This window comes from Nicotiana attenuata, unplaced genomic scaffold, assembly GCF_001879085.1.
Source record: "Nicotiana attenuata strain UT unplaced genomic scaffold, NIATTr2, whole genome shotgun sequence".
NCBI classification, from domain to species: Eukaryota; Viridiplantae; Streptophyta; class Magnoliopsida; order Solanales; family Solanaceae; genus Nicotiana; species Nicotiana attenuata.
The window spans coordinates 12,990-37,684 of record NW_017675412.1 but is presented as its reverse complement, the minus strand read 5'-3'; the positions used below and the strand labels follow the sequence as shown (position 1 = coordinate 37,684).

The following is a 24,695-nucleotide window of genomic DNA, read 5'->3' as shown; positions in this document are numbered from 1 at the left end:
GAAAGCACAAGTTTTTCAGGAGCTCCAGTGATAATTCCTTTTCCTCCCGTGGTTCCCCAAAGGAACCTAGCCATACGTTTCTGTATAAGGTTCAATGTACCTTGGGAGGGTTCACAACTGTAAGCGTGTAAGTAGGCAGGGACTGTAAAACACTTTTGATGAGAACCACTCCGTCACCATAGGTTAACATTGTCACACCTCCTTTTTACTACCCCGGAAGGGTATACAAGGGAGTTTTTCCAATTTAAGTAACAATCGAAACGGGATTATTATTTAAGATAAGAGTCGCCACTTGGGATAATTTATGGTGTCCCAACTCACCGGTTTCGAATCCCGAATCGAGGAGATTTGACTCTGTTTTAGTGTCTGCGTAACACAGAAATTCGGGTAAGGAATTCTGTTAACCCGGGAGAAGGTGTTAGGCATTCCCGGGTTCCGTGGTTCTAGCACGGTCGCTTTGATCATACTTGGCTTATTAAAATTGCTTAATTACTTATTTTAGAACCTATGTGCATTCACCTCTTTTAATTAGAAATTATCTTAAAACAGGTCACGCGTACGTGTACTCATTTGTTTGGCGCATCAAAAATCATGTCACGCGTATGTGTCCGCGATTAATAACGCTTTTATTATTATTAAGAAAGTTTAGTCGAAGTTGCGTGAACGCATACCCCGATTTTGTTTTTAGGATCGTAATTATGTCACGCGAACGTGTACACAATCACAATTGTATTTTAAACGCGCCTAAAGGCTTTTCTATGAATATCAATTCTTATTAGCTAATTTACAATATTTGTGAGGGCCATAATTGGTTTAATGGTGAATGGCACACTTCAAGCTATAGAATTATATTTGACAGAAAACAGCCTAAGAGAGGTCCAGATTTTAACTTGGATCCGAGTTTAATTCTTCTTATTATAAGCATGTTTTGATTAATACTAGGTGCTTAGTTATTTAAAGGAATTCTGGGCCAGCAGTAGACCCCATATTATTAAAGGATCTTATAAAGAGAACAAGGGAAGCTGGGCTTAACGCCAATCCCAGCAACGAGGACCAAGGCAAGAGGTCACCCAAAATCTTGAAGGATCAAATACTAGGCCCATGATCAGATTTTCAATGTTAGAAAAAAGAAAACTTCCATCATGCAAATCTTGACAACTTGACAATACTGGATAGGGCTCAGAATTGAGCCCAAGGGGGCCAAACATAACAAAAGCACAGCTGAACCCATTCTTAAACGGGCTGCCCCATATAGGCGGCCCAAACTAGGCCCAATCGCCCTTAAGGAACACAGAAATGCGATACAAAATTACTAGATATGAGCACCAGTTTATGAACTAAATTAAAATAACCTGCTACAGACAATGGTAATATGAACATGGACTTAAAACTATTCATTAAACATGCTAATTCTCATATCAACAGAGTACTTTAGCAATAGTGAAGTTAAATGACTAAGCTACGCAGATTCAGCAACCAGAATCAATATACACGTGCCCTAAATCAACAATCTAAAAATTCCTGCTAATCCTAACCTTAACATATGAAAATTCCTGCTAAACTACTGCTTTGTCTTAGCACAGCTGAGAGAAACCAGAAGTTAATAAAGAGCTAGGTAGTTCAAGGGGAAACACACGTAAAGAAATTGAAAGTTCACTTCTTAAACACTAAAATCCCTATTACATGTGTCAAAGAACCAACAAGATCATACTTCTGTAATTGTCAACATTAAAACATGATAACATTACTAAGCTACTGATTGTTAACAGATCTGGCATGTTTAGTTCCCAAGAAAGGATTAAAAGAAGAAGTTAAAAGCTAAATGACTCGTAAGAAACATATATGCAACTGCAATTCATTATTTGAATATCAGCTTCAATTCATCAATATATTCCTCCAAACATGCTTGCATTCCATTTTTGTCATTCAAAAGTTAGAAAGTACCTGGTTATAGAGAACAACAAAATAAAGAACTTCAGCAAAAAAAATCAGCTGAGATCAACAGCTAGAAACAGCAATGCACACAGCTTCACATTCCATCCATGTCTCAGTTTGTAAAACCAGAAATCCCAAAAATTGGTTCTAGTCTTCTTTGGAAATCAGAGACTGGATCAGCTAACTAACAATTGAACTTTTTTTGAGAGTGTTTTTGGGTATGGAATTCTGATGTATTTTCAGGACCTTAGTGCAGAGAATAGTGCTCAAAATCTGGTTTTAGAGTGAAGGAAGGGCACTCTTTTTATAGGCCTCTAAGGCCATGTGCTCTAAAACAGAATTGAGAATTATTCCCAGTCTGCAAAAGGCATCCTCTAACAGAATTGGGACAGCTGGCTGTCCCCTATTGGCTCAGCACATTTGTGCTAACCAAATAGGGACAACTGCCCCCCTATTCTAGAAGCTTCTTGTAGGAATTTATCTGAAAGTCCCTTGTTATTATTTCCCAAATTAAACCCCTAAGTTTCAATTGTTCAATTAACCCCCTAAGAGTTTCTAACAATTACAAACCAGGGCAAACACATATGGCCATGATAATATAAATCAAACAACAAAACTTTGAATTTCTGGACACTTAAGAGCCTAAAATGAGCTAATTTCATATGAACTTCAGAAAAACCTAATTCAACAAAGTGTTATACCAATAAAATCGAATCTAAAGATGAATCAGTGAAGCATGAACTAGTATGAAGCATTTGAATCAATTGTGACAACAATTCTCAGAACACAAAACAAGAAAATCAAAGCATGAAAAAAGAAAATGATACAGGGATCCTAAAATTTAATTCATACTACTGATAAGAAGGAAAACAGAGATGCAGAAAAACCAAATCAAATATTTTTTCATTTTCTTTTGTTTTCAATCAGTGTGGACCAAAACACAAGTCAAAAATAGAAATAAGGCAAGAAAACAAGGGAAAAGCAATACCTAAAGAGGTTCAGGAAAGGGGAAAATGACCTCGGATTCGGACAAGCTTCAAAGGTGCGAAATGAACTTGAACTAACATTAATCGACTGTTCCCAACGAGAAACAATCGACTAATGGATGTTTTAGGTTCAAACATTCCGAAATTGACCAAAAATGAGAGAAATATAAAAAACTAGGGCTTGGCTTTTTTTAGATCTAAAATTCAAGGAATTGGGGACTGATTCGAAAAGGATTGAAAGTGGTTTAGGGTTCAGAGGGGTGCAAGGATTATAGGGTGCTAATATGGGGTGATTTAGGTAAACTAGGGTTTTGGGAATTCCGATCTTAGATCTAAGATTCGAGGAATTTGGGAAGGATTTAAGGGAGATGGTTTGGAGATTCGGAAAGAGGAGGTGACGGGGGTTTTGGGGTATTAATTTGGAGTGGATTGGAGGTGGTCCGCCGCCGTGAGGCAATTTCCGGCCGGCGGACCACGGCGGAGGCGGTGGAGTGAATGAGGGCGGCTAGGGTTTTGGTGAGTTTGGATGTTAGAGATGAGTGAGGGGTTCTGAATGGGGGGGGGGGGGAGGCTTGTTCAGACAGTTAAGTACTTAGGATTCCTCAGTTCCGAGCCATTGGATTACCAAGATCCAACGGCTGTGATCAATCAGCACAAAAACGGGGTCGTTTGGTGTGATATAGGGGGTGGACCGGGTATGGCTATTTTTGGGCCTGGGTTTGGTTAATTTCTGGACAGGTTTTGGCTTCAAATGGGCCCAATTCCGAATTTTAAAAACCCCATTCTCAATTAAATCCTTATTTTATTCAATTCTTTTATTCCCTTTTCTTTTTGTTTTTCTTTTTCTTTAACTAAAAACCCAAATTAAAATCCTAAATTAATCTAGATTGTAAACTAACCAATTATAAAAAATTCGTTGATCCTAAATTAAAAGAGAAAAACTACTATTCTAAAATTGAAACTAAAAATGCAAAATCAATTTTAGAATATGGCTTTTATCCTTGTTGGCAACATGGCTTGATGCCTTTTCACACTTTCTGATTTCTTTGATCACAAACTTGATAGTTTTTGAGTTGCCACCACAAAATATAACAATGTCGTTGGCATAAGCCAAGTGATTAATTTGAGGACCTCTCTTATTCATAGAGAAGCTAGTGAAGTTCTCATTATGATGGAGATTGATTAGAGATCTAGACAATACCCTTGTAGCATGAATAAAAAGAGAAGGGAATAAGGATCCCCTTGTTTGAGGCCCTAAGAGAAAGTAAAGAAACCATGTCTAGTTCCATTGACAATTGTGGAGTCCACTTTGGGAATAAGATCACTGTAGGTGTGAGAGTAGAACTTAGTGAAGTTCTTCCCTCTAAAAACAGTGACAATCATTGATATATTGCTTGATGATATCCCATGAAGCTTGAAAAATTTTCCCATTAAAACCATCAGGTCCATCAAAACTCTTAATGCTCAAACTGAAAACAGTCTTTTTGATTTCCTCTTCCACAGATATCATAGTCAGCATCTCATTGGATTCCTCTGTAATAATGTTAGGAATGTAATTAAGGATGTCATTGCTCGCAATAGGTTGCTGGTTTAGATTGAAGAATCTTTTAAAGTGCTTAACTGTAGCTTTAACTATTTTTTCATCACCCTGTATCCATCTATCTATGTGATTCTTAATTCTATGAAGTTGAAGTCTTCTCCTTTTGTCTCTCAAGACACTGTGAAAGTATTTTAGTGTTGCAATCACCATCCTTAAACCAGATAATTCTAGCTTTCTGATTCATCGAAGACTCTTGCATATCCAGCCATCTACTATATTCTGCATAACCTTTGTTGAGATCTTCCCTTACTTGCTCATTGTTGTTTTGCATATCAATATCTTTCAGAATTTGCACTTTTGCCTCCCAGGAGCACACTTGTTCATGAATGTCTCCAATGCTTTATCTAGACCATTGACTGAGATGCTTACATAGAAGTTTCAGTTTGCTTTGAAGCCTCCATATAGCATTACCTTTAATATTGGTATTCCATACCTCCTGAACCATATCAATAAACCAGGTTGGGTGGTCCAAAAATTAAGAAATCTAAAGTATTTGGTGTGATGTCGTCGATCACTGTGATACTTTAATAATAAAGGTCTATGGTCGAAACCATTCCTTACCAGATGCTTCACAATTTTGTTTTAGAAAAGTTGAGCCCATTGATCATTAATCATAATTCTGTCATGTCTATTCCAAATCATTTTGCTAGGTCTTCTATTATTACATCAAGTATATCTTGGGCCAGTAAAACCCATGTCCATTAAGCCACATGATTCCATAGTACTAATAAAATCCAGACTCCTATATGTTCCGTGAGGATTACCGCCTAATTTTTCATCAGAGTCCATGATAATATTGAAATCACCACCAACACACCATAGGCCATCAATCCTGTTGTTCATGTTATGAATGTTATCACACAAATCCCTTATTTCTCCAGTAGTACATTTGGCATATACTGCAATAATAAAGGTTCCAGTATCTGCAGCATGATCTTTCATTTTGAGAGTGATTTGTTTTTTATTGTTTTCCAAAACTTCAGTGTGCTCTAGGTAGTTCTAGAAGCACCAGATAGTAACATTAGCCTGACAATGTTGAAATCCTATAAATCTTTTGTAACCATAGATCTTACTCATACCAACAAAAGGTTCAAAAATAGCCACAAAAACCACTTCGTTAATGTTGGTAAGAAGTTTGAGTCTGTGAATAGCCTTCTTGGATCTCATCCCTCTTATAATTCAAAAAATTGTACTAATCATTGGATTAGGGGGAGGTTTTCTATTTGTTTCCTCTTCCTTTACAAGAAGAGGATGTGTTGTATTTTGTTTGTCTTCCAGTTTTGGTTTTTGATCTCCGAGGGTAAACTAGTTAAATGGACATCCTCGGTTGTATTCCCAGATTTGTCTTCCTTGGCTCTTTGTTCGTCACTGCTGTCTTTATCATTGTTCCACTCCTCCTTCCTTGTTCTATCTACTTTGGTCTTCTCCGTATCATTATATTGGTTTAGAGCACTTGTTATCTCACCTTCAGATGCTCAACATTGATTAATTTCTTGTTGTACCATCTCCAATCATATAGCCTGATAGTTGTTGTTGAGTTGGTGGTGGCTTAACTTGATAATGCATCTTAGTTTTCTTTTCTCGGATAGCAGGTTTGAATTTGACACTGCTCTTCTTTTTTGGCATCTTCTTTGCTTTTTTTTTCTTTTTCTTCTTCCTACTTGTTTATGCATCCAGATTTTGTTGTAGTAGAGAATTATCAGTCCTCTATTTTGTCATTTCTTCATCGAGATTTTGTGTGTTTGTCTTCGGATGTTGTTCTCCCTCTACTATCTTTTGAGTCTTCATTGTTTCTGTCTCAGATTTCTCTATATTACTGTCGTGACCATCTTCCTTACTTGCAACTTTGTTCTTAGGAGGTTGCTCATTACTTTTTTCTTGTACCTCCTCCACATTTATTGCATTCTTCTTCTCCAAAGCTCTGCATTCAATCACCTTGTGTCCCAGTTTCCTACAATGCTTATAGTACTTAGGTATGCCCTCATATTCCAATTTCTGAGTGTAACCATCCAATGGTGAGTCCTCATATTCTTGGCCTATGAAGATACTTCCCGGCAGTGGTTTAAGAAGATTAATTACCTCCACCCTAATCTTGGCGATACTCGGTCTAGTTCTGCCATAAGCAGCAACATATAAGACCAACAGAGTTCCAGCAAAGCTAAGAATTTGTTTAACGTAATTCCATGTGTACATGTGGAATGTTAATCCCCACAGAAGAACCCACGCTGGAGCAACAAGAAGGTCTTCCTCAGGCTTAAAATAAGGCGACCATATTTGTAACCACATTTGTCGACCAAATATTTCAATTACCCTTTTAAACCATATCGTCTGCCAATCCTCCTCATTAAATAAATAAATGAAAACATTGTAGTTGTCATAAACATCGATTCTAGCAGATCCTTTAAGAGTTATTAGCTTCTTAAATCTTGACCTAATTCTATCAATTTGGGGGCGGATTTTAAGAAATCGACCAACGATAATGTACTTACATTCTTCTACCATTATGCCATAATAATCTTTGGCCTTGAAAATCACGGCTGGCATTCCATTGTGAGTTGTATGCTTTGCAATTACTTTCTCCCTTTCATGGAAGATTGGGTTCATGGTAGATGATGACGGAGCCATAATAGTTTTCGCATATGATATTTTCTTTTCAATTCCTTCAGTGGGTAGTGTCGCTCCCTCGAGAGGGATGTTTTGCTTCTCCTTACACGTCGGCAGTAGGCCTCCCGGGGGCTCCATCTGGTGGAGCGTGAAGAGACGTGCTAGTCAATATAGTCGTTGGAGTAGCCGTTGGAGAGAGTGTTATTTTTTAACTTAAGGGCAAAAATTTAATCTTGCATTGGCTCAAATTGTGTTAGTTGATCAACAAAGAAACAAACCAATGCCGGTAAATCGAGTGTTGAGGCTGAGTATCATTCGTTGGCGTCGCTAGCTGCAGACACTATCGAGATCACTTACTTGTTAAATTGACATAGTATCTCTCTATCCAGGCCTCCATTACTATTCTCGGATAACAACGGTGCATTATACCTTAAGACAAATCTAGAGCTCCATGCTCTCAGAAAGCATGTCGAGTTTGATTACCACTTTTTGAGAGAAAAGTTTGTCCATTACTACAGCAAATCGCTGATGTCTTCACTAAGCTCTTATCCAAGCTCCAATTTCAGAATCTTCAGATCAAGCTGGGTGTTGTGGCACATCCCACTACTAGCTTGAGGGGGGGATGTATGACAACCTGGTTACGGTTACATACTTAGCTCTAGCCGCCTTGTATCTATCCTAGTTATAAGCTTCTATGAAGTATGTAATCTGTAGAACTCTCATATGTTAAGGTTGTGATAAACACAACAACATTAGGATAGAGATACAAGTTGTTAGGACTCCACACGGACCTCATCTGTACGTGTATATATTGCCCATGGCATAAGCTTGAAATTCATAAGAAAGAAACACATAAAATACAAGAACTTTGTGTTCCAATTACTATTTCTTCAAAGACTTCAAGTTAATTAAGGAATTAATTATTTAGCTTGATTTATAGATTGTAATTAGGGATAACTCAATCCTATTGTGATCATTGTGAGTTGGTTATGCACGCTTCTTGAATCAACTTGGAAGAGTGGTTTGAGATAATTATTGCTAGTAATTGAAAAATATCACAGTGATAGAATAGGAACTCGAGAACAATAGAAATAAACATGGAAGATTAACGGAGAGATCATCATCCTATGCTCTTACTCATTTGAATACTCTCTTATTTAAGGGCTAAGAACACAAGAGACCCTGATCATATGATTTAAATCGAAGTGAGAAACTGAGAATGCATAGTAATTAATTAATCAGTGATTAAATAATAAAAGTGTATACAGACAAAGGTCATGTTTTTATAGAATTGATATAAACACCGAATATACTGTTCTTTCCTTGAAACTAACTTCATAATAGTAATCACTATTCTAGAAAAGGAGCTTGATGTTTCCATTTTAATTCTCAAAAATCGGGTACATAGCATAGATTCTTCGTGAAGAATTAAACAATGCATATATATGTTGGCTTTATATATAATGACTACTGCTTTAATTTATATACTAGTTTTCAACTTGGATTCCTCCTTTTTTTCACCTTACAATGTTTTCAAACAATTAAAATATATAAAAAAATTCCTCCACTATTTGGATATGCGATAATCATTTCTGGTATAGCAACAATCCACCAATAATCTGCTACTCATCTAAACATCCCTGGATTAACCACTGGTGGAACAAATCGTGCTGCCGTTTGGCTTGCTATTCTTCTTTGTTTCTTCTTATTTGCTTTCCATCCTGAAAACATTAAGGAGTCATTTGATTGGAAAGATTAGAAAAAATAATTCAAACAGAAAGTTCTTACAAACAGCAATACAATGTTTAATTGGAGGGACAAGGAAATATTATTCCTGCATAACTAATGCAACCTGGTCATATAAGAAAAAATAATCCAACATAATAAATGCAGTATTTGGTTGGCATTATTAAATAATACCCATATTAAGTTATGCATGAAACTATGTATAATTTTATAGAATTGATCCCTATTTCTTTGGATGAATAATTCAATATTCAACCTTTTGGAGCATGGGGGCTAGCATATAATATTAGACCAATTCTACAATTCACACATAAATTACTTAGTTTGACGTAGTGACCATGAGTTCATGTGCCCCATAATCTGGGCTATAAATCCGCCCCTAACGGATAGAATACGAAATAATAATACATGTATTAACACTACATGCAAACATGATTTTGAAGTTACAAATTAAATAATCTCTACATAACATTTCTTTTATTATTATTTACCCCTTAATAAGAGTATTGGGTTTGAGCCGAATGTTTTTCCCTTTAATGGTCTTATACCGCTGAAATTTGAATTAGCTGAAACCCCAAAATAAATACCAGAGAGGGGGTGGGAAACAAAAAAGAAAGACAATACTTACGTTATAATTTTGTCATAAGTAGTAAGTTATCTCCAATAAATATATCCAAAAAGAGAAACCTAAGAGAAAGAGGAAATAAAATGAGGAATTACCTAGGGCTACATCATAGCCGAGTTTGTTAAGCTGTCGGTAATTCTGACAGAGGACCAATCTCGTGCAACAGAGAGTAATGAAAAATTCACTAAGGAGATTACCAATCAAATTGTATTTTTTCCTGAATTGCGCACGATGATACCATGCAATAACGCATGATGCTTGACTGAAGCAAGCCGATTCCAGTATTCCAAACATCAGTGCACTTTCCCACCAAACTGCATCACACATATATAATATTCATCAAAATTAAAATTTCCAAAATTTGACCAAAATATATAGTAGTACATGCATGTTTTTTTTTTCGCCAGTTTATTTACATTAACCAAAATGAATGTCATCGTATAATATCTCAATTCGAGAATTACCCATTTGTCCTTCGGATACAATCTCATCCACTTGCCCAAAAGTAACGCAGGGACATAGGCATGTAATAAAACCTACAACAAAATGTCGTTAAAACATGATTATTAATTGCTACAAAATTAGTGCAATGCTTGAAAGTTCTAATAATAAGAATTTGAGAGAATTGGCAAGAAAAATCAAGAAAAGTAATTAGAGGAACGTACAGTTCTTGAGGTCTTGAAAACAATCAAAAAGGCCTGTGGACCAGGGCTGACTGTAAACGTGACCATTTAAGACATTATTATTTCCAGGCCCCATTGGCAAATAAAATGGATGAAATTGGTCATGAGGAAAGGGAGGAGAAAAATATGGAAATGGTGGTGGCATCCCTAGGGGTGGATAACCATATGGAGGTGGCTGCATCATGGAGGATTGGTTACATAACGGTGGTTTACGTGGTGGTAATGATGGAGATCCAGGCATTGGAATCTGTGACGACGACGATAATTGCGCTGGCGAGGAAGGCCCACAAACGGGAATATTTGGTGATGATGGCACTGAATGGAGCATAGTTGTTGTTGTTGTTGTTGTTGGTGGTGGCAATAAATGTGACTCGTGCATGGAATTTCGTGATGATGATGGCGATAATGATGGTGAGAGAGGTCTATGAATTGGCGGAGACGGTGGTGGTGGTGGAAAATTTTGTGGTCCTTGATTTGAAGAAGATTCATGTTTTGGAATTTGTAATGGTGATAATTGACCAGGGGGAGCTGGAAAATTGTCATTATTACCATCTGGCGTTTTCATTTTGTGAATGAATTTGCTTGGATTATCTTCCTAATGTAAAATCAATCAACAAAATCGTAAAATAATTGTTTGATTGTCGAGGAAAGCAAAATTAAATTTTCTGCGTTTGTGGGAAAGAAAGAAAGAAATTACAAAAAGAACGAAAAGGACAAAAGCTGAGATACTTTAACGGGATTAAAGTTGTAACACGATAGTTGCAACTCTACCCTGTATCATTATGCTTCAATTCTGCCTAATATTATCCTTTCCTCTCTCTCCTTATTTTCTTTCATCAACCATTATTCACGGTTCATCCTCACGTCATAAAGATTGTCAAAGATGTGGTTTTCAGGGTATGAGAAAAACATAATTTTAAATGTGAACAACGAAAAAGAGAGTTGTCTGTTTGACTAAATATAATAGGGTCCTTTGCAAATTAACTTGCCCTCTGTTGCTATGTGAACCTATTTTCTTTTTTGTTCGTTTCAAAAAGAATTACCCCTTTCTAAATTTGGTAACAACTTATTATTCTACCCTTGATGAGAAGCTTTTATAACCACACAAATACTCTGGACCACTTTTTGACTTGTTTAGGACCACAAATTTCAAAAGTCTTCATTTTTTCTTAAACTCAGTACCTAGTTAAACAATGTTCACATAAATTGAAACGGAGGGAGTAGTATTCAACTTGTCCCAAATTTATGTGGCATCATTCCGATTTCAAGAAATTATTTTTTTACCACAACGTTTTCAAATGCCTTCAGGGGCGACCTGTCCATAAAGCAGGTAAAGCAACTGCTTTAGGCCCCACATTCGTGGAGGCCCCATTTTCTTTTACACCTAATAGGCTATATATAAATTTTAAAAAAAGTATTATGTGAAGTGAAAAAGTTTGATTTCTTTATTTAAGAAATATAGAGGCGAAGGATTTGCAACTGCTTTGATTTCTGCCAAGAAAATTGCATTTGAAATTAGTATCGAACCCGAATTTCATAAGAAATGTGTAATATATAGGAAGAAACAATTTGAGGAGAACGTTAATAGTGAAATCTCAAAATCTCTCGATGAGTCCTTTAGAGTTGGTAACTTTTCATACTAACTCCCTCTGGTCCATAACAAATGACTTTTTAACATGTGCCACACCCCTTAAGAAAATACTAACTCCTAGAACAAGAATGTATTTTGATTGAATTATCCTTAATTAAAATGTATATATTGTTAACTTGACACATTGAAATATGTAAATAAAGGCAAATTTTGGACAAATAAAGTTAATTCCTTCTCGAATATATAAAATGACACTTATTTTGGACCAAAATAAAAGTCAAAAAGTCACTTATTATGGACCGGAGAGAGTAGTAGACAAGGTTATTTTTTCACTTTAAAATAGATTTGAATAATTAGAGGCATATGTTGGTTTTCTATTTAACGATAAAAACTAAGATCACTAGATGATGAAAATTTGAAAAAATATTGCTTTCATCTTGAATGCTCCTTAAATCATAATAATCAACTCGATATTGATAGTTCTTGATTTATTTTCTGAATTAAAAATATTAAGAAAAATAGTACAATTAAAAAATAACTATTTAATTGATATACTCAATCAAATAAAAATATTTGATTATTTTCCAAATGCCTATATTACTTGTAGAATAATGTTAATAACTTCTATTACCGTTGTTTCAACAAAATAAAGTATTTCAAAATTAAAATTGATAAAACCTTACCTAAGATCAATAACGTCTCAAAGATATTAAATGAATTAGCTATATTGTCAATTGAGAAAGACTTACTAGGAGAAATTGATTATAAATTAATAATAACGTTGCATCTAAAAAAATTTAGAAAAATAGACTTCAAATAAAAAAAATATTTTTATTAATAAAAAAGTTAAGGCCCCTTATAAAAGTTTGGCTTTAGGCCACTGAATTGGTCGGGTCGCCCCTGTATGCCTTTTAATTATTTTTTGAATTATTAATTATTTTAGCTTATAGTACTTTTTGTGTAGTTTCTAATATATAGATTTTATTTCAAAATACATAAAGAATTTATATTAAAATTTATAGTCAAAATTACTAAATTTGACTCTCGAAAGTCCGAACCATGCCACACGAATTAGGATAGAGAGAGTATTATATCACTACTAGAAATTCGGCCAAAACCGACCGCAAACCGACCGAAATCGGTCAGTTTTTCAAAATTTTATTTTTTTAATTAGTTTTTACAAAACCGACCGACTTCGGCCAGTTTTTTTTGGTGAAAAATGCGGGAAACTATTTTAGCATCCCGCAAAATTTATCTTTTAAGAAACCGACCGAAATCGGTGGGTTTTTCATATAAAATAAATTAAAATTAATTTTCAAAAAACATCAATCAGTCATTTTAAATAATCGACCGACTTCGATCGGTAATTTTATATTTTTAATAAAATCGACAGAAATCGGTGGGTTATTTTTGCGCGAAAATGTAATTAAAGAGTACAAATAAATTTAAAAAAAACTTAAACCAAAATGTACCAATATCTAGTGGTAGAATAGTATCCTGCCACAGTACAAACCCTAGTTCGAGTCCCAGATGGTGAATTTTTTATTTGCATAATTAAAAATACTAACCGAATTCTCTCGAAAAATACCGACCGACTTCTGTCGGCTTTTTCGGCAGATTTCTTCTTTTTGGGTCGTTTGTAAAAATTAATTTACCGACCGAAATCGGTCGAAAATTGTGACCGACTTTAGTCGCTATTTTTTTACCGACTAACTTAATTTCGACGGATTAAAGTCGGTCGAAAATCGATCGTATTTTCCAGTTTTTCGACCGATTTCGGTGGGTATTTCTAGACGGTTTTAGCCATTTTTCTAGTAATATAATAAAGTCCATATTTATCAGAATTGGTATTAAAGTGTTTAGATTAATAATTTTTTATTTTCCTCTTTCAGAGTATTTTGCAACTATAAGTAATTATAAGTCTTATATAAATTTAAGAATTAGCACGAGTGTAGCTCATCTTCACAATTTTAGACTAGAGAGTGGAGAAAACAGAACACTAGTAAGAGTGAGTGATGTTTTATACTTCAATACTACACAAGAGGGGGTGATTTGTGTGGTGTCCAATTTTTCGCGTGCACAGATTATAGAAGGACAAGGTTCTTCTATGTGTTCCTTATACTACTGTTGAAGAATAATAAATGCGGAAAGTAAAGAACACAAGTTTTTTACGTGGAAAACACCTGGCTCAAAAGGTGAAAAAATCACGACCTACTACTTAGTAGGATTTTCCCCAACACTTCACTAAATCACTGAGCCAAAACAGCATTTACAAAACTCTTTGTAAACCTAAGGATTACCTATAATCCCTTTGTGGCAACCAGCCTCTAGCTGTTGCGACAACTTCAAGTTAACTCTAACTCGAATACAACACTCAAAGTACCTAGTACAATTGCTTCTAGATAAAGCTTAAAGGTACAATTTGAAACACCTACTACAATGAAACTGGAGTAAAAGACACACACTTGGAACTGGATCTTCTATCTGGTTCATGTAGCTTCAGGTTCGCACACTTGAATCACACAAGAATTGCTTGCAAAATGCCTTACTATTTTGCTCTCAACTCACGTTTAACTTCAGTGTTTGTGCGTACGTGTAAAATGAGAACATCCTGGAATATACAGAGTTAGTAGAATAGGAAATAACTAGAGTTCTAATGTATACTCTTCCATGGTGGAATAGTTCTAGTTATCTTCACTTCTAACTCTTCCCTTATCTACGATAGAGTTCCCTCGAGTAAGTAGTCCTTCTCCTTATCAATTATGCAACCTTTTCGTTCAGGAGATATGTGATATAACAACTTAAACTTATCTCCTTCACGTGCATGCCTTGTGCTTGAATCTGCCCGTGTTTGTTTACACTGTGTATGGACCTGGTTCATGCTTGAGTTCCTTTGTCAATCATCAAAACAAACTTCACTTGGGTCAACAAATTTCCCTTTTTGATGATGACAAACTCTGTGCTTTTCATAAGCATAAGCCCTATTTCAACTCAGCTCAACATCAACACAATTTTAGAACACTTTCTATATTAAAGTCACTAATCATCAAGGACCAGATTCATTAGGTTATAAACATCACAGTCCAAAGTAAAAAGCACAACCTATCTTCTCCCTTTTGGCATCATCGAAAAGGTACATAATTATGTTAGATAACAAGATTTTAATAGATATCACTGATGGCCACGGGGGCTACTTCAAATGCAATCATGGAGTCAAGCATCATTTGTCAATCTAATGATAGTAGCCATCTAAGAAGCATCAACAAACAGGTAGAGCACAAAAATAGTTGATTATCATTGATATTAGCCATCCACAAAGTATAAAGAGAAATAAAAATACTGGATCATGAGCGAAAAAAACAAAAAAGATATCCCATCTGGGTCACTGGTTTGTCTAACTAGGCTAGAAAAGTTTCAAGGCTTGGAAGGACCGAGTGCTTGGTTTCTGGCCTGAAGTAGCTTTAGTATATCATGAATAATGCCATAATTCTTCTTGTTCTCCTTTGCAAGCTCAGTCCTGAGAGCATCCCTCTCAGTTTCTACATCAGCCAGCCTCTTCTTTAGCCTCTCAATCTCAGAATCCTTAGCCCCACTCCCTTGCACCAAAGCTCGCGCTTTGCTATTCACAGGTACCTTTTTGAATGAAACAGGTTCTTTGGGAGTGGTGTGGACTTCATAGTCACATGCAGTCAAAGTGTTTGCCCCAAAGTGATCCTTGCTTGTACCAACTTCCCATTTCTTGAGGGGTACCTTGAAGTGAGCAAGTACAATTGTGAGAATGAAACCATATGGTATGCATGAGATTTGGTGCCAGTTAGAACCCTATCAAGAAGCTGGATGTTAAACCAAGGCCAATTGATTTGCCTCCCACTGTCCAAACATTCCATAAGGATCAGGTCCATGAATGTGGCAATGTGCCTTCTTTCCTTCCTGGGCAGCACAACCTTGTTAACAAATTCAAATAACACTTTGTGGGGTGGCTTCATCTCACTTTTTTAAACAGCCTTGGGCTGAAGCTCTTCTTCATTGTCACCAAACTTCCTTGTAATGGCAAGGTATATAGGGATGTTCTCTAGACTTGGTCATTTGAGCTTCTTGTAATCATTGTACCCTTCAGTAGGTACACCTAGAACCTCTCCCAATTCCTTGTCGTCAAAGCTCCCTGTCACCCCTTCACCACACTGGTGACTCTGCCATTTTTGATCTCATAATTTGCCATGAACTCCACAATCTCAGTTCTGGCAAGCTTTCCATCCATTTGAAGGACCATGTCCTTCCACCCTTGCAGTTGTAGTTTTTCCAGCAGCATCACCATGCCTTCCACCTCCAAGTCGTTGAGTAGTCCACCCGTCAAGATGGTTCTTTTCCCAAACTTAACCAGCTTGTCCTGTTCTTGATCAGTTTCTTCTCCATCTTCACTTTCTCCTTCCTCCACTATTTTCACTTTCCTAGATTTTATGGCAGACCTACTCTTTTTAGCCAAGGTAGAAGGCTCTGCAGACTTTGTCTTCGAGGGAGACTTCGTTTTGAAAGTCTTTATTTTCTTTACCTTTTGAGTCTCAACCTCCACCTCTTCTGCCTGTCACACCTCCTTTTTCTACACCTGTGAGGGTGTAAAGGAGTTTTCCAATTAAAGGACAGTCGGAACGGGATTTATTATTAATATTCAGAGTCGCCACTTGGGAGATTAATGGTGTCCCAAGTCACCGGTTGAATCCCGATCCGAGGAAATTATGACTCTGTTAACAGTCCGCGAACCAGAACTCCGAGTAAGGAATTCTGTTAACCCGGGAGAAGGTATTAGGCATTCCCGGATTCCGTGGTTCTAGCACGGTCGCTCAACTGTTGTATTTGCTTTTAGAAAAAATCTGATTTTAAAACATATTCTAACCTATGTGCCTTTTATTTTAACCGCTTTTATTTTATGTCCTTTTAATAAGAATTGCAACGTCGTGAAAATGTATCTCGAACCACGTCACACCAGTGCACCCCGTGGCTTTTGACGCATTTCGACTCCGTTGAGATTTAGATTTGGGTCACATAAATGTGCACCCGCATTCAGGAAGGTAATATTATTAAAATACGCGCCTAAAGCAGCTACGCTTTTATTATCTTCGGGGAAAATTGTGAAATTCGCTAAACGGTTCACCCGAATTCTAAGTATTTTTATAGCATTTATTGAGGGCCCCGCAATTTATATTTTTATTTGGCGAGGCTCGTCTCATCATTTATTTAAAGGCCAACCTAAAGCAAACTAAAATTTTCTATTTATTATTTGTCTCTAAAAGGTCAATTAATTCACAAATATAAATTCGGACTCCAAATTCAAGTTCAAATTCAAACAAAAGGGAAGACCCTTTTAGCTTGAACCCGCTACCTAATTTCGAAACCCAATTTTATATTTATAAATTAATTCCCTATACTCCTAATTAATTGATATCTCCAAATTTTAGACAATAAGGTAAAGTTCTCACATCTAACTTACTATTTAACATGAGAGTCTAAATTCACATTAACACAATGACCAAACTTGCAACATGAAATGAATCTACCCTATTTCAAACGAGATTGAGTCCATATTTGCTTGAATAAGGGGGCGGCCCAATTTGGCTCTTAAAGGAGCCTAAATCCCCTACTGTTTATACATTAGTCAGGCCCAGGAAACAACTTATATCAAATTCAGTTGTTGGGCGGATCGTCTGGGCTTAGCGTTTAAGCCCAGAAATACCACTCTAGTTGGATCCACACTATGCTAGTCATGAATTGAAGGTTAGATACAAAGTTACAATGTTATACCCCTTCCTAATCAATTTGTTAACATTCTCAATGATAATGTCTGAATTCTATTTTTTTGTTTTTTACAAAGTGGCTTCCACCTTAGTAAATCAACACACTGAGATACGATCTAAATCTAACAGTTTAATCATGCTATTGCTATTACTAATTATCTCGGGTATAGTAACAATTCCAGTTAACCAATTGAGCTTGAATTACGCATGAACATAACTATATTTGTTGAATCAAGTCAGAACAAAACTAAGGAGCTCAAGCAGTCCAGGATTCATACGATTTGCCATTAACCATGCTGGACAAATATATCTAAAATCTAGTCAGCCGCAAATATACAACCCAGGCAGTACTTATCCAAAAATAACAGTCCATTTATACAGTTTTAAACACATAATCGTCTTTAATTACCAAAATTCAAACAGATGTATGAAAATAGAATTAAGCTATATTTAAACCAACATAAGGTTCAGGAGTCTCAATAGCCTAGTCTAGCTCAGTTAAAATGAAACGTTAAGGTAAAAATTCTACAGCAGAACCAGCTCCAATTTCATTTCATGTTTTCAATAAGTGATGATACATCAAAGCTAGCTCGAAATGTGTACCTGGATATAAGAAATGTAAGAAGAAGAAGAGAGGATCAGCAGAGCTCAGAGAATCAGCAAAGGTAATCCAACATTAACACAGCAATTAACACAGCCAATTTTTCAGCCCAGAAGTGACTTAGTAATTCCAGAAATATTTTAAAACCAAATGAAACTGATGTATCAACCCCAAAACAGCATCCAAATACCCAGAAATGAACACAGGAAAGCAAAACACTAAAACTAAGATCACAGTTGACTCGAATCTCCCAAATCCACTGCCTAGATGACTCAAACTGTCTTCGATCCTCAAATATTGAACAAAACACAATGAAAGTCAAGTAGCTTTCATCCTATATGAGCTAGAGAATCGAATTCAATGATCGAATCTGAAAATGACCTAAGTAACACTAATGTAACAGTAATTTTTTTGGGATTTTTCTATTAGATTTCTATTGTTTTTTTTTGGATTTTTGAAGGTTTGAATTTCAATCAGATCTGAAATTGGAGAGGAAATTTTTGGGGGATTTTGGAGCTCCCAAAAAAACCTGTTATACAAGGCAAATGAATGCCTATTTATAAGTGAACAACATACTAGAAGCTTCTATGACCTACCCTTCCCCAAATAAGACCTAAATTACCATCACATGTAACCTCCCCTAGTCTGAATTTATTTCTCTTGTTTATTCCCCAAACTACCCCATCTTCCTAACTAAAATTACCCGCCTTAGGTCAATTAAATCAAGCTTTAATAAGCAGACCAATCTATCAGGCAAACTGAACATTTAACAGACCAAAGAACTAATTTAATCACCTAGAACTAAATGAAGCCTAAAAATCTAAAACCATTATAAACCTACACATTTAATTGATCAATATTCAATCTACCCGAATTAAAACAGGGTTTAATACTAAATCGGAAAATCTAAAGAACATCTTTTGAATTAAAGATACTCAATCAGAAACAACAATCAGACTAGATCCTAAACTTGACTAAGTAAGATGAAAGGGATTATATCAATCAAACTAACCGATTGAACCAAATAGACACAAAACAAATACGATTAGGCTCTAACTAACACAACAATTAATTCACTACAAAGAACTGTTAAGAAACCTAGGGAAACTTACTGAGAAAAAGAAACTCCGGCTAGTCGGGTTATTCCTAAATTCGGCCATGCTTAGGGTCATTTGAGCTTTATCGACGATCCATTCCTTACGAGGGAGGTCCAGGGGCCCTTTGACATCAGTTGCATGTACTTTGGCCATTTTAGGGTTTTGGCCGGAAAACTTGAAATAGATATTCGAGCCGTTCTGGTCATATTTGAGCCAAGCGGCTGTGGGGGTTGGGTAGAGGAGGTCAAGGCGGTCCAATGGTGTTAATTTGGGACCATTTGGCGTAATCGGCGACTTGGCCGGAAAATCTTCTGATGTAGATTCGACGAGATATGGGAGGATTCGAGGGAAGCTGAGGGCATGGTTGGAAAGAGGGGGACGAGGGGAGTTAGTGGTGTATTTTTGGTGGTCGTTGGTATAACTACCGTCATCGCCGCCGGCGGGTTTCGCCGGGAGATTATGGGGGCGGCTGGAGTCTCTAGGGTTTGGGTTAGAGATGGATGAGGGGGGTTTGAGAGGGGGGTATGGTTTCGGACATATATATATAGAACAACTTAGGACGATCTTGTCCGTTGGATCAACAATCAACGGTTCAGATTAGCTTATAAGAAACGACGTCGTTTGATATGGAGGAGGGGAAATCCGGGTTGATAGGGTGTGGGCCTGGTCCGGTTTTGGGAAATGGATCAGTTTTGGGCTTGGGATTATTTAATTTGCAAATGGCCCAAATTTGGACTTCTTCTATGTTATTTTCCTTTTTGATTTTGTTTTCTTTTTTTTTTTTCTCTTTTTGTTATTTTATTTTGTATTTTTGTATACATTTTGATTTTATTAAAAATGCTCACAATCAACTTAACACTAAAAATTAGATTTCCTAATTAATTCCTAATTAAAAGAAAGATACAAACTAATACCAATTTGAACTAAAAAATGCAAAACGGACCATTTTGTTATTTTCTTTACATTTTGTTCTAAAACAAATTAACCTCTAATTAATACCAAAATATGAAATTAAATCCTAAATGCAAATGTATTTTTTTTATATTTTCATATGAATTATCATGCAATCAATTAACACCAAATTCCACAAATTCACAAAAATTTGTGAAATCTTTTTATTTGAAACTTTTGGAATAATTTGCTTTGGGAAAAAATCACGTGCTCACACTGCCCCCTTTTCATCATAAAGGACCAAGTTCATCTCCTCAATTTCAAATGCCTCAACAGGCTCAACCACTTTCTTCTTCCCTTTTGCATCAGCTTTTCTTTTACTCTCTTCTAGGGATTTTTCAAGTTCAGACTCACTCTACTTCTTCTGACTCCTTGTAGCTCTCCTTCTTGTAGGTGGAGTCACCACAGGGATAGAAGAGGCAGTCTTTCTCTTCTTGTTTGCCCTAGCAGTACCAGGAAATTTAACTCCTGAACTCTTCTTCCTTTTTGGATTGTAACTGCCAGACACTCATTTCAATAGGTCTTCGAGGAGTTCCTATACAGATGGAACAGGTTCTTGGAACCTCTTCCTCAACCTCACCAACACTTCAGTAGCTTCTCCAGACCCACTTCACCCTTTTTCTATCAAACTTTCTTCTTCTCCAGCAGATTCCTCACTCCACACTACCATAGCTCTTATTTCTTCAGTAAAACCAACAGGAGTGGGTGAAGATTCAACCACTCCTTTTCCTATTCCCCTCACATCACCTTGAGCACCCTCACTCTCCTTTTATTTTTTCTTTTTATTTTTACCACCAATTTTCCTATAACCAGTGGTCTCAACCATAACCACAGTTCTTACTAGACTAAACCTATTTTTCAGATTTGCAGCAACCTCAAAAATTATTTCAGCAGTAATTTTAGGACCAGATGTTACCTGTTCTATTTAAGAATAAATAATGTCTCCCCCTCAGTAGCAGACTTAAATGAGACGTCAGATTTTTGGGGTTCTTGTGCCTGGCTTGCTTTCAATTATTCATCTAATTTCTAAGATAATTCACTCCCTGCCACTATCTTACGAGAAGTAACCTTTAATCATCCTTTTCTGGGTGTGATGGTGGTTGAAGGTATGGGTGTGGATTCTTTAGATGGTGATGAGGGTTTTTCAGAGAGGTTAGCCATTAATGATGTTAGAAGCAATGTGTGTGATTTTAGAAGATGAGAGAAGATTGAGAGAGGTGTTTGGTGGTTGTAAACTAGAAGTGAAGAAACGACTAATGCCAAATCAATTTAAAGAGGGAGAATTTGATTGGGTAACGACAGCTTTTTCAGAAGCTCAGAAGTCTAATCATACTGGGAATCTGTTTGAAAAGACGTTGATGACTCTCCATAGATTCTAGGCACGTATTGCGTTGTGGGAGTCTCTTTAGTTTAAACTGGTTCATTTTGTAATGGATAAACTCAAGGAGGTTAGGATTAAATAGGACTCTCCTTTTAATCATAATCCAAATATAATTAGTTTAAAATATGCAGAGTGGAGATTATGTACCTTGAAATCTTGTTGAACCAGGTTCTTCACTGAGAGATCTCTTGTGTAAGTCTGAATTTTCCAAGAAAATAAAGATAATATCATTAGTGATTAACGAGACATTTTAGCACATGGCACAAGAGTATACTGGTGAAAGTATGAGACTGAGCAAAATCTAGTCTAATTATGTACAAAATTCATAAATTTTCTAACCAATTTTTTTAAGTTAGAACTAGTTCCTTTTAGGATATCTTAATCATCCCTAATTCTAATCTATTCATTTCAAAGCGATCTCTACTTAGAGCTTTTGTGAAGATGTCAGCTATTTGCTTGTCAGTAGCACAAAATATTACAGTGATCAACCCCTTTTCATAATTGTCCCTTAAAAAGTGATGCCTAACATCTATGTGCTTAGTTGTTTTGTGATAAACCAAATTTTTGGTTACACTAATTGCAGTAGCGTTATCACAAAAAATGGGGATACAACCTACATCAATTTCAAAGTCCATTAATTGTTGTTTAATCCACAACAATCGAGCACAACATGAGGCAGCAACAACATAATCAGCTTCAACAGTAGATAAGGCCATAAAATTTAGCTTTTTGGTGGCCCAAGACACAAGATATGAGCCAAGAAAGTGCGCCATACCCGAGGTGCTCTTTCTATATACAAGAAATTCTGCATAATCAGCATCAGCATATCCCACTAAGTTAAAATTTCTACGTTTTGGATACCATAGACAGAGGTTAGTGGTGCCTTTTAGGCATCTCAAGATCCTCTTGACAGCAGTCAAGTGAGATTCCTTTGGATTTGCTTGAAATCCAACACAAAGGCCTACACTGAAAATAATGTTAGGTCTACTAGCAATGAGATATAACAAAGAGCCGATCATTCCCTTATACAACCATTTGATCAACAGATGAACCTGGTTCATCTATATCCAATTTTTTGGTTGTTGCTATAGGTGTATCAATTTCTTTGGAATCTTCCATTTCAAACCTTTTAAGCAACTCTTTCACATACTTATGCGGATGGATCATAGTTCCATTTGAATTTTGTTTAATTTGTAAGACAAGAAAATAAATTAAGCTCACCCATCATACTCATTTCAAATTCACTCCCATTAGTTTAGCAATTCTTTACTTAACTTATTAGCAGTTGCTCCAAAGATTATATCATCGACATATATCTGAACTACCAAGATATCTTTACCTTTTTTTTCAAGAATAAAGTATTTTCAATTTTACCTCTCTTGTAGCCATGCTCAAGCAAAAATTTTGATAACCTTTTATACCATGATCTTGGAGCCTCCTTGAGCCCATAAAGTGCCTTGTCAAGCTTGTACACATGGTCAGGACATTCCTTGCTTTCAAAACCCGGAGGTTGCTTGACAAACACTTTTTCCTTTAGATAGCCATTGAGGAAGGAACTCTTGACATCCATCTAATGGAGAGTGAATTCCATATAGGCAGCAAAGGCTATAAGGAGTCTATACCCTCCTCTTGACTATAACCTTGAACCACCAATTTTGCCCTACTCCTTGTAACTGTTCCATCTTTGTCAAGTTTGTTTCTGAAGACCCATTATGTGCCAATTACTGGTATGTCCTTGGGTCTTGGTACTAGATGCCAAACTTGACTTCTTTCAAATTGGTTGAGTTCATCTTGCATTGCATTCACCCAGTCTGCATCCTGCAAGGCCTCATCAACATTTTTAGGTTCAATAAGAGATAAAAAGGCATCAAAAGCACAAAGATTCTTCAAAAAAGATCCGGTTTTGATTCCAGAGGTTGGATCAATAATTATGTTCTCAATAGGATGAGAACTTTGGTACTTGTAAGGTTTCACAACCAACTGGTATCCGGTAGATGTTCCTTCAATATTTTGTTGCTGAGGAACAAGTTCATGGACATGTTCCCTCGAGGTTTGAGGATCAGTTCCTCTTTGTTCAGTTTCCCCTGTTAAGTTGCCCTGGGTGGAAGGACCTGTTCCATCACTTGTTCCTTCCTCTGGTGCAGCTTCCATCTGGGCTGTGGTTTCACTGTCTCTTACCAGCTCAATTGCTGCATCATCAAAGTCCTGTCTCTCAAAAAGAATGTTAGCTTCGTCAAAAACCACATGTACACTTTCTTCTACGCACATAGTTCTTTTATTGTAAATCTTATAAGCTTTACTGTGTGAAGAATATCCCAAGAATACTCCCTCATCACTTCTGGGATCAAAATTACTTAGGGAGTCTTTACCATTATTGTGCACAAAGCAGTTGCATCCAAATTCCCTAAGATGGGATAAGCTTGGCTTTCTCCCTTTAAGTAACTCATAGAGAGTCTTCTCAACAAGAGGTCTAGTCAAGCACCTATTTATGATGTAGCATGCAGTGTTCACAGCTTCTGCCTAGGAAATTATGGGGCAGTTTACTAGAAAGAAGCATAGTCCTAGCCATTTCTTCCAATATGCTATTATTTCTTTCAACTACTCCATTTTAATATGGAGTCCTAGGAGCAGAAAATTATGATTTATGCCATGCATAACACAAAATTCAGCAAATTTAGCATTCTCAAATTCAGTACCATGATCAGACCTAATTAATGCTAGTTGATTACCTAGTTGTTTCTGAGTTTTTCTAACAAAAGAAGTGAACATGTCAAATGCTTTATCTTTAGATGTTAAAAACAATGTCCAAGTAAACCTAGAGTAATCATCAACAAGCACCATAACATATCTCTTACCACATCTGTTCAATGTTCTCATTGGTCCACAAAGATCCATATGGACCAGTTCCATTGTCCTGGTGGCGCTTACCACTTTCTTGCTTTTGAAAGAGGATCTTACCTGTTTCCCCCTTGCACAAGCCTCACAAACTTTATCTTCCTTGAACTTAATGATAGGTAGCCTTATCACCAAGTCCTTGGAGACTAGTTTGCTGAGTTGACTTAGACTGGCATGTCCAAGTCTCTTGTGCCAAAGAGGGGATCATTAT

At 36.4% G+C, this 24,695-nt stretch overlaps 1 protein-coding gene across 1 annotated transcript; it reads right to left on the bottom strand.

Moving 5' to 3' along the window:
- Positions 1-8,410: 8,410 nt before the first annotated feature.
- LOC109220050 (cell number regulator 1-like) lies at positions 8,411-11,043 on the bottom strand. The gene is made up of 4 exons (XM_019384507.1): positions 10,162-11,043; positions 9,961-10,032; positions 9,592-9,810; positions 8,411-8,846 (listed from the first exon to the last, which is right to left on the bottom strand). The coding sequence occupies exons 1-4, from the start codon at positions 10,742-10,744 to the stop codon at positions 8,752-8,754; spliced, it is 969 nt and encodes a 322-aa protein (XP_019240052.1). The 5' UTR covers positions 10,745-11,043; the 3' UTR covers positions 8,411-8,751.
- Between the last annotated feature and the right edge of the window lie 13,652 nt (positions 11,044-24,695).